Source organism: Salvelinus alpinus, chromosome 4 (assembly GCF_045679555.1).
Source record: "Salvelinus alpinus chromosome 4, SLU_Salpinus.1, whole genome shotgun sequence".
In the NCBI taxonomy this organism is placed as follows: domain Eukaryota; kingdom Metazoa; phylum Chordata; class Actinopteri; order Salmoniformes; family Salmonidae; genus Salvelinus; species Salvelinus alpinus.
Window position 1 is genome coordinate 29,376,171 of NC_092089.1, and position 11,547 is coordinate 29,387,717.

Genomic DNA, 11,547 nt, shown 5'->3' on the forward strand with positions numbered 1-11,547 from the left:
TGAAGAAGAAGCGTGAAGGAGTGATGGAGAGGAAGCGTGAAGGAGGGATGGAGAAGAAGCGTGAAGGAGTGATGGAGAGGAAGCGTGAAGGAGGGATGGAGAGGAAGCGTGAAGGAGGGATGGAGAGGAAGCGTGAAGGAGTGATGGAGAGGAAGCGTGAAGGAGTGATGAGAGGAAGCGTGAAGGAGGGATGGAGAGGAAGCGTGACGGAGGGATGGAGAGGAAGCGTGACGGAGGGATGGAGAGGAAGCGTGAAGGAGTGATGGAGAGGAAGCGTGAAGGAGGGATGGAGAGGAAGCATGAAGGAGTGATGGAGAGGAAGCGTGAAAGAGGGATGGAGAGGAAGCGTGAAGGAGTGATATAGAGGAAGCGTGAAGGAGTGATGGAGAGGAAGCGTGAAGGAGTGATGGAGAGGAAGCGTGAAGGAGTGATGGAGAGGAAGCGTGAAGAAGGGATGGAGAGGAAGCGTGAAGGAGGGATGAGAGGAAGCGTGAAGGAGTGATGGAGAAGAAGCGTGAAGGAGTGATGGAGAGGAAGCGTGAAGGAGGGATGGAGAAGAAGCGTGAAGGAGTGATGGAGAGGAAGCGTGAAGGAGGGATGGAGAGGAAGCGTGAAAGAGTGATGGAGAGGAAGCGTGAAGAAGTGATGGAGAGGAAGCGTGAAGGAGGGATGGAGGGGAAGCGTGAAGGAGGGATGGAGAGGAAGCGTGAAGGAGAGATGGAGAGGAAGCGTGACATAGTGATGGAGAGGAAGCGTGAAGGAGGGATGAGAGGAAGCGTGAAGGAGGGATGGAGAGGAAGCGTGAAGGAGGGATGAGAGGAAGCGTGAAGGAGTGATGGAGAGGAAGCGTGAAGGAGGGATGGAGAGGAAGCGTGAAGGAGGGATGGAGAGGAAGCGTGAAGGAGGGATGGAGAGGAAGCGTGAAGGAGGGATGGAGAGGAAGCGTGAAGGAGGGATGGAGAGTAAGCGTGAAGGAGGGATGGAGAGGAAGCGTGAAGGAGGGATGGAGAGGAAGCGTGAAGGAGGGATGGAGAGGAAGCGTGAAGGAGGGATGGAGAGGAAGCGTGAAGGAGGGATGGAGAGGAAGGGTGAAGGAGGGATGGAGAAGAAGCGTGAAGGAGTGATGGAGAGGAAGCGTGAAAGATGGATGGAGACGAAGCGTGAAGGAGTGATGGAGAGGAAGCGTGAAGGAGGGATGGAGAGGAAGCGTGAAGGAGTGATGGAGAGGCAGCGTGAAGGAGGGATGGAGAGGAAGCGTGAAAGAGGGATGGAGAGGAAGCGTGAAAGAGGGATGGAGAGGAGGCGTGAAGGAGGGATGGAGAGGAAGCGTGAAGGAGGGATGGAGAGGAAGCGTGAAGGAGGGATGGAGAGGACGCGTGATGGAGGGATGGAGAGGAAGCGTGAAGGAGGGATGGAGAGGAAGCGTGGAGGAGGGATGGAGAGGAAGCGTGAAGGAGGGATGGAGAGGAAGCGTGAAGGAGGGATGGAGAGGAAGCGTGAAGGAGGGATGGAGAGGAAGCGTGAAGGAGGGATGGAGAGGAAGCGTGAAGGAGGGATGGAGAGGAAGCGTGAAAGAGGGATGGAGAGGAAGCGTGAAGGAGGGATGGAGAGGAAGCGTGAAGGAGGGATGGAGAGGAAGCGTGAAGGAGGGATGGAGAGGAAGCGTGAAGGAGGGATGGAGAAGAAGCGTGAAGGAGTGATGGAGAGGAAGCGTGAAGGAGGGATGGAGAAGAAGCGTGAAGGAGTGATGGAGAGGAAGCGTGAAGGAGGGATGGAGAGGAAGCGTGAAGGAGTGATGGAGTGGAAGCGTGAAGAAGTGATGGAGAGGAAGCGTGAAGGAGGGATGGAGAGGAAGCGTGAAGGAGGGATGGAGAGGAAGCGTGAAGGAGGGATGGAGAGGAAGCGTGAAGGAGGGATGGAGAGGAAGCGTGAAGGAGGGATGGAGAGGAAGGGTGAAGGAGGGATGGAGAAGAAGCGTGAAGGAGTGATGGAGAGGAAGCGTGAAAGATGGATGGAGACGAAGCGTGAAGGAGTGATGGAGAGGAAGCGTGAAGGAGGGATGGAGAGGAAGCGTGAAGGAGTGATGGAGAGGCAGCGTGAAGGAGGGATGGAGAGGAAGCGTGAAAGAGGGATGGAGAGGAAGCGTGAAAGAGGGATGGAGAGGAGGCGTGAAGGAGGGATGGAGAGGAAGCGTGAAGGAGGGATGGAGAGGAAGCGTGAAGGAGGGATGGAGAGGACGCGTGAAGGAGGGATGGAGAGGAAGCGTGAAGGAGGGATGGAGAGGAAGCGTGGAGGAGGGATGGAGAGGAAGCGTGAAGGAGGGATGGAGAGGAAGCGTGAAGGAGGGATGGAGAGGAAGCGTGAAGGAGGGATGGAGAGGAAGCGTGAAGGAGGGATGGAGAGGAAGCGTGAAGGAGGGATGGAGAGGAAGCGTGAAAGAGGGATGGAGAGGAAGCGTGAAGGAGGGATGGAGAGGAAGCGTGAAGGAGGGATGGAGAGGAAGCGTGAAGGAGGGATGGAGAGGAAGCGTGAAGGAGGGATGGAGAAGAAGCGTGAAGGAGTGGTGGAGAGGAAGCGTGAAGGAGGGATGGAGAAGAAGCGTGAAGGAGTGATGGAGAGGAAGCGTGAAGGAGGGATGGAGAGGAAGCGTGAAGGAGTGATGGAGTGGAAGCGTGAAGAAGTGATGGAGAGGAAGCGTGAAGGAGGGATGGAGGGGAAGCGTGAAGGAGGGATGGAGAGGAAGCGTGAAGGAGGGATGGAGAGGAGCGTGAAGGAGTGATGGAGAGGAAGCGTGACGTAGTGATGGAGAGGAAGCGTGAAGGAGGAATGAGAGGAAGCGTGAAGGAGGGATGGAGAGGAAGCGTGAAGGAGGGATGAGAGGAAGCGTGAAGGAGTGATGGAGAGGAAGCGTGAAGGAGGGATGGAGAGGAAGCGTGAATGAGGGATGGAGAGGAAGCGTGAAGGAGGGATGGAGAGGAGGCGTGAAGGAGGGATGGAGAGGAAGCGTGAAGGAGGGATGGAGAGGAAGCGTGAAGGAGGGATGAGAGGAAGCGTGAAGGATGGATGGAGAGGAAGCGTGAAGGAGGGATGGAGAGGAAGCGTGAAGGAGTGATGGAGGGGAAGCGTGAAGGAGGGATGGAGAGGAAGCGTGAAGGAGGGATGGAGAGGAAGCGTGAAGGAGGGATGGAGAGGAAGCGTGAAGGAGGGATGGAGAGGAAGCGTGAAGGAGTGATGGAGAGGAAGCGTGAAGGAGGGATGGAGAGGAAGCGTGAAGGAGTGATGGAGAGGAAGCGTGAAGGAGGGATGGAGAGAAGCGTGAAGGAGTGATGGAGAGTTAGCGTGAAGGAGGGATGGAGAGGAAGTGTGAAGGAGGGATGAAGAGGAAGCGTGATGGAGGGATGGAGAGGAAGCGTGAAGGAGGGATGGAGAGGAAGCGTGAAGGAGGGATGGAGAGGAAGCGTGAAGGAAGGATGGAGAGGAAGCGTGAAGGAGGGATGGAGAGAGAGGGAGACGTAGGAGCAGCATTTTGATCTTCATTTAATAATTGAATAATAATCTCCCTGAAGACGTGACCTAGAACTGAGAGAGTGATAGGAAGAGGGAGAGAGAGATGGAGGGAGGAAGAGAGAGAGATGAAGAGGGGAGAAAAGGGGGAGAGAACAACAGTAAAGATATGCAATGAAAGAGAGATGGAGAGAGAGGTGGAATAGAAGCGAGATGGAGAGGAGGGCCAGAGGGGAGCTGGAGCTTGCAGTGTCACTCTGCTGCCCCCTTGTGAATTCATATGGCCTTTATGTGTTTCTGTGTGTGTGTGTTTCTGTGTGTGTGTGTGTGTGTGGTGTGTGGTGTGTGGTGTGTGGTGTGTGGTGTGTGTGTGTGTGTGTGTGTGTGTGTGTGATGATTTAGAACTGTGCAGCTTGTTTTTGAACTGAGGAGAAAAATAAGAGCTTTTCATGTCAGGGAAGAATCCATCTCCTCCTGTCACACACACACAGAAAGACACACACACACACACACACACACACACACACACACACACACACACACACACACACACACACACACACACACACACACACACACACACACACAGAAAGACACACACACACACACACACACACACACACACACACACACACACACACACACACACACACAGAAAGACACACACACACACAGAAAGACACACACACACACACACACACACATAGAAAGACACACACACACACACACACACACACACACACACACACAGAAAGACAAACACACAGAAAGACACACACACACACACACACACACACACACACACACACACACACACACACACACACACACACACACACACACACACACACACACACACACACACACACACACACACACACACACAGATAGACACACACACACACACACACTTACGGCCCACCTCTCCCTGTCAGCCGGAGTCTTTTTAGGGGTGATGCTGATATATGAGCTTGGGGAACGTCGCTTGAACGTTGACATGTGATGTGTGTGCGACGTTGTGTTAACGTTGATATACGAGCTGTGGATATAGGGACCAGTGGTGTGTTGTGTGTGTGTCTTTCTGTGTGTCTTTCTGTGTGTCTTTCTGTGTGTGTGTCTTTCTGTGTGTGTGTGTGTGTGTGTGTGTGTGTGTGTGTGTGTGTGTGTGTGTGTGTGTGTGTGTGTGTGTGTGTGTGTGTGTGTGTGTGTCTTTCTGTGTGTCTTTCTGTGTGTCTTTCTGTGTGTGTGTGTGTGTGTGTGTGTGTGTGTGTGTGTGTGTGTGTGTGTGTGTGTGTGTGTGTGTGTGTGTGTGTGTGTGTGTGTGTGTGTGTGTGTGTGTGTGTGTGTGTGTGTGTGTGTGTGTGTGTGTGTGTGTGTGTGTGTGTGTGTGTTTGTGTGTGTGTGTGTGTGTGTGTGCGTGTGCGTGTGTGTGTGTATCTGTGTGTGTGTGTGTGTGTGTGTGTGTGTGTGTGTGTGTGTGTGCGTATGTGTGTGTCTTTCTGTGTGTCTTTCTGTGTGCGTGTGTGTGTGTCTTTCTGTGTGTCTGTGTGTGTGTGTGTGTGTGTGTGTGTGTGTGTGTGTGTGTGTGTGTGTGTGTGTGTGTGTGTGTGTGTGTGTAGGGTCCAGAGCTCCTCTGACACTTTGAAAGCTAGTTTGTGACCCTGGGGTCCATGAGTCTGGCTCTGTTCCTCTTCAATCCCTCTCTCTCCTCACACCTTCTCTCTACCTCTCTCTCTCCCTCTCTCTACACACACTCTCTCTCTACATTCTCTCCCTTTCTCTACACACACTCGCTCTCTACATTCTCTCCCTCTCTCTACACACACTCTCTCTCTACATTCTCTCCCTTTCTCTACACACACTCTCTCTCTACATTCTCTCCCTTTCTCTACACACACTCTCTCTCTACATTCTCTCCCTCTCTCTACACACCTTCTCTCTACATTCTCTCCCTTTCTCTACACACACTCTCTCTCTACATTCTCTCCCTTTCTCTACACACACTCTCTCTACATTCTCTCCCTTTCTCTACACACACTCTCTCTCTACATTCTCTCCCTTTCTCTACACACACTCTCTCTCTACATTCTCTCCCTCTCTACACACTCTCTCTCTACCTCTCTCTACTTCTCTCTCTCTACACACACTCTCTCTCTACATTCTCTCCCTTTCTCTACACACACTCTCTCTACATTCTCTCCCTTTCTCTACACACACTCTCTCTCTACATTCTCTCCCTTTCTCTACACACACTCTCTCTCTACATTCTCTCCCTCTCTACACACTCTCTCTCTACCTCTCTCTACCTCTCTCTCTCCCTCTCTCTACGCAAACTCTCTCTCTACCTCTCTCTACCTCTCTCTCTCTCTCTCTCGCTACACAAACTCTCTCTCTACCTCTCTCTACCTCTCTCTCTCTCTCTCTCGCTACACAAACTCTCTCTCTACCTCTGTCTACCTCTCTCCCTCTCTCTCCTCACACACCTTCTCTCTACCTCTCTCTCTCCCTCTCTCTCCTCACACACCTTCTCTCTACCTCTCTCTCTTCTTCTCTCTCCTCACACACTCTCTCTCTACCTCTCTCTACCTCTCTCTCTCTATCTCTCTACACACACTCAATTCAATTCAACATCAGTTCAATACCTCTCTCTACACACACTCAATTCAATTTCACTTTCAATTTATGGACTTTATTGGCATGGGAAACATATATTAACATTGCCAAAGCAAGTGAAGTAGATAATAAACAAACGTGAAATAAACAATAAAAATTAACAGTAAACATTACACTCACAGAAGAATAAATACATTTCAAATGTCATATTATATGCAAATAGTTAAAGTACAAAAGGGAAAATAAATCAACACAAATATGGGTTGTATTTACAATGGTGTTTGTTCTTCACTGGTTGCCCTTTTCTTGTGGCAACAAGTCACACATCTTGCTGCTCTGATGACACACTGTGCTATTTCACCCAGTAGATATGGGAGTTTATCAAAATTAGGTTTGTTTTTTAATTCTTTGTGGATCTGTGTAATTGAGGGAAATATGTGTCTCTAATATTCTCATACATTGGGCAGGAGGTTAGGAAGTGCAGCTTAGTTTCCACCTAATTTTGTGGGCAGTGTGCACATAGCCTGTCTTCTCTTGAGAGCCAGGTCTGCCTACGGTGGCCTTTCTCAGTAGCTAGGCTCTTTTCACTGAGTCTGTACATAGTCAAAACTTTCATTAAGTGTGGGTCAGTCACAGTGGTCAAGTATTCTGCCACTGTGTACTCTCTGTTTAGGGTCAAATAGCATTCTAGTTTGCTCTGTTTTTTTGTTAATTCTTTCCAATGTGTCAAGTAATTATCTTTTTGTTTTCTCATGATTTGCTTGGGTCTAATTGTGTTGCTGTCCTGGGGCTCTGTAGGGTCTGTTTGTGAACAGAGCCCCAGGACCAGCTTGCTCTGGGGACTCTTCTCCAGGTTCATCTCTCTGTAGGTGATGGCTTTGTTATGGAAGGTTTGGGAATCGCTTCCCTTTAGGTGGTTGTAGAATTTAACGTCTCTTTCCTGGATTTTGATAATTAGTGGGTATCGGCCTTATTCTGCTCTGCATACATTATTTGGTATTTTACGTTGTACATTTTTGCAGAATTCTGCATGAAGAGTCTCAATTTGATATTTGTCTCATTTTGTGAATTCTTGGTTGGTGAGCGGACCCCAGATCTCACAACCATAAAGGGCAATGGGTTCAATAACTGATTCAAGTATTTTTAGCCAGATCCTAATTGGTGTGTCGAAATTTATGTTCCTTTTGATGGCATAGAAGGCCCTTCTTGCCTTGTCTCTCAGATCGTTCACAACTTTGTGGAAGTTACCTGTGGCGCTGATGTTTAGGCCAAGGTGTGTCTAGTTTTTGTGTGCTCTAGGCAACACACACTCTCTCTCTACTTCTCTCCACACACTCTCTCTCAAACCTCCATCTCTCTCCACACTCTCTCTCTCTCCCTCTCTCTCCACACTCTCTCTCTCTCCCTCTCTCTCCACACTCTCTCTCTCTCTCCCTCTCTCTCAACACTCTCTCTCTCTAACCTCCCTCTCTCTCCACACTCTCTCTCTCTAACCTCCCTCCCTCTCTCTCCACACTCTCTCTCTCGCGCTCCCGCTCTCTCTCTCTCCCTCTCTCTCCACACTCTCTCCCTCTCCCTCTCTCTCCACACTCTCGCTCTCCCTCTCTCTCCACACACTCTTTCTCTAACCTCCCTCTCTCTCCACATTCTCTCTCTTCCTCTCCACACTTCCTCTCTCTCTCTCCCTCTCTCTCCACACACTCTCTCCCTCTCCCTCTCTCTCCACACTCTCTCTCTCCCTCTCTCTCCACACACTCTCTCTCCCCCTCTCTCTCTCTCTCTCTCCACACCCTCTCACTCCATCTCTCCCTCCCTCTCTCTCTCTCTCTCTCTCTCTCTCTCCCTCTCTCTCTCTCTCTCTCTCTCTCCACAGACTCTCTCCATCTCTCTCCACACTCTCTCTCTCTCTCTCTCTCTCTCTCTCTCTCTCTCCACACACTCTCACTCCATCTCTCTCCACACTCCCTCTCTCTCCACACACTCTCACTCCATCTCTCTCCACACTCTCTCTCTCTCTCTCCACACACTCTCACTCCATCTCTCTCCCTCTCTCTCTCTCTCTCTCTCTCTCTCTCTCTCTCTCTCTCTCTCTCTCTCTCTCTCTCTCTCTCTCTCTCTCTCTCTCTCTCTCTCCACACACTCTCACTCCATCTCTCTCCATACTCTCTCTCTCTCCACACACGCTCACTCCATCTCTCTCCACACACTCTCTCTCCCTCTCTCTTGCTCCCTCCCTCTCTCTCTCTCTCTCTCTCTCTCTCTCTCTCTCTCTCTCTCTCTCTCTCTCTCTCTCTACACACACACACTCTTTGCATCCTGTATACTGTTGATTCACTTATCTGCAATCAGGGGACAACAACAGAGACACAAACTCAAGCAAATACACAGTCAGTCACACTATCATTTGTAGTGAACACACACTCACACCCCTGAGATCTCTCTGTCAGGAGGCAGGACTGTTTAACGGGTTGGGATTGGTCAGGAGGCAGGACTATGTGTAACAGGGTGTGATTGGTCAGGAGGCAGGACTGTTTAACAGGGTGTGATTGGTCAGGAGGCAGGACTATGTGTAACAGGGTGGGATTGGTCAGGAGGCAGGACTGTTTAACAGGGTGTGATTGGTCAGGAGGCAGGACTGTTTAACAGGGTGGGATTAGTCAGGAGGCAGGACTGTTTAACAGGGTGTGATTGGTCAGGAGGCAGGACTGTTCAACAGGTTGTGATTGGTCAGGAGGCAGGACTGTTTAACAGGGTGTGATTGGTCAGGAGGCAGGACTGTTTAACAGGGTGTGATTGGTCAGGAGGCAGGACTGTGTAACAGGGTGTGATTGGTCAGGAGGCAGGACTGTGTAACATGGTGTGATTGGTCAGGAGGCAGGACTGTGTAACATGGTGTGATTGGTCAGGAGGCAGGACCGTTTAACAGGTTGTGATTGGTCAGGAGGCAGAACCGTTCAACAGGGTGTGATTGGTCAGGAGGCAGGACTGTGTAACAGGGTATGATTGGTCAGGACGCAGGACTGTTTAACAGGGTATGATTGGTCAGGAGGCAGGTTCTGTGTAACAGGGTGTGATTGGTCAGGAGGCAGGACTGTTTAACAGGGTATGATTGGTCAGGAGGCAGGTTCTGTGTAACAGGGTGTGATTGGTCAGGAGGCAGGACTGTTTAACAGGGTATGATTGGTCAGGAGGCAGGACTGTGTAACAGGGTATGATTGGTCAGGAGGCAGGACTGTGTAACAGGGTATGATTGGTCAGGAGGATAGAGAGTGAAGAGTGTGTCTCTGGTTATAAACATGACACTTCACTTGACTCTGACTTGACAACAGAATCCTGCAGTGACAGCCCTGCCCAGAGTCAGCTTGGGGATGTTTCTCTATACATACACACACACGGAGAGATACACATACTGATTGATTGATTGGTTAATTGAATGATCGGTTGGCTGATTGGTTGATTGGTTGGTTAGTCAGCTGGTTCATTTAATGATTGGTTGGTTGATTGATAGATTTACATACTGATTAATTGATTAGTTGATTGCTCCTAACGTCCCACCTCTCCTCTGCTGTGTCTCTCCAGTCTGCGTAGGGAGGGCTACACGGTGCAGGTGAATGTGAACGACTACCTGGACATCTACTGTCCCCACTACAATGACAGCCAGCGCGTGGTGGGCACCGGGGAGCAGTACATCCTCTACATGGTCAGCTACCGTGGTTACAGGACCTGTGACCCCCAGCTGGGCTTCAAGAGGTGGGAGTGTAACCGCCCCCACGCACCAATCAAATTCTCAGAGAAGTTCCAGCGCTACAGCGCCTTCTCCCTGGGCTACGAGTTCCACGTGGGCCAGGAGTATTACTACATCTGTGAGTATACTACTATACTACTCTCATACTACTACCACTACCATGTGGGCCAGGAGTATTACTACATCTGTGAGTATACTACTATACTATACTACTATCATACTACTACCACTACCACGTGGGCCAGGAGTATTACTACATCTGTGAGTATACTACTATACTACTCTCATACTACTACCACTACCATGTGGGCCAGGAGTATTACTACATCTGTGAGTATACTACTATACTACTCTCATACTACTACCACTACCACGTGGGCCAGGAGTATTACTACATCTGTGAGTATACTACTATACTACTATCATACTACTACCACTACCATGTGGGCCAGGAGTATTACTACATCTGTGAGTATACTACTATACTACTCTCATACTACTACCACTACCATGTGGGCCAGGAGTATTACTACATATGTGAGTATACTACTATACTACTCTCATACTACTACCACTACCATGTGGGCCAGGAGTATTACTACATCTGTGAGTATACTACTATACTATACTACTATCATACTACTACAACTACCAAGTGGGTCAGGAGTATTACTACATCTGTGAGTATACTACTATACTATACTACTATCATACTACTACCACTACCACGTGGGCCAGGAGTATTACTACATCTGTGAGTATACTACTATACTATACTACTATCATACTACTACCACTACCACGTGGGCCAGGAGTATTACTACATCTGTGAGTATACCACTATACTACTATCATACTACTGCCACTACCACGTGGGCCAGGAGTATTACTACATCTGTGAGTATACCACTATACTACTATCATACTACTACCACTACCACGTGGGCCAGGAGTATTACTACATCTGTGAGTATACCACTATACTACTATCATACTACTGCCACTACCACGTGGGCCATGAGTATTACTACATCTGTGAGTATAGATATTACCAGTACTTTAATATTCTACTTATATACTACTATCATATACCACTATGACATGGGCCACATTTGTGTGTATTGATATTATTACTATATTACTACTAATATAATACTACTACTATAATATTGCTACCACATACCATGGGTACACTACTACCACAAGTACACTACTACCACATACCATGGGTGAGGAGTACTACTGTGTCAGTTCTAGTGGTGTCCTAAATGACATCATCATGTGTGCACGCTGGTAGCATGTTTGACTCTTTCTGGTTTATTAAATGTTTGTGTGTTAACAGCTACACCCACTCATCACCACGGTCGCAGCTGCCTCAGACTGAGAGTTTATGTCTGCTGCTCCACAGGTGAGGCACACACACACACACACACACACACACACACACACACACACACACACACACACACACACACACACACACACACACACACACACACACACACACACACACACACACACACACACACACACACACACACACACATACATACACACACACACATACACACATACATACACACACACACACACACATACACACACACACACATACATACACACCTACACACACATACATACACACACACACACACACACACACACACACACACACACACACACAC

General features: G+C 49.3%; 1 protein-coding gene across 1 annotated transcript in view; it reads left to right on the plus strand.

Annotated features, from left to right (window-relative positions):
• efna3b (ephrin-A3b) overlaps positions 1-11,547 on the plus strand; it is a 202,140-nt gene that overhangs the window by 134,057 nt on the left and 56,536 nt on the right. The window contains exons 2-3 of the mRNA XM_071396499.1: positions 9,697-9,980; positions 11,205-11,270. Coding sequence (XP_071252600.1) covers positions 9,697-9,980; positions 11,205-11,270 — 350 coding nt within the window. The remainder of the gene's footprint in view (positions 1-9,696; positions 9,981-11,204; positions 11,271-11,547) is intronic.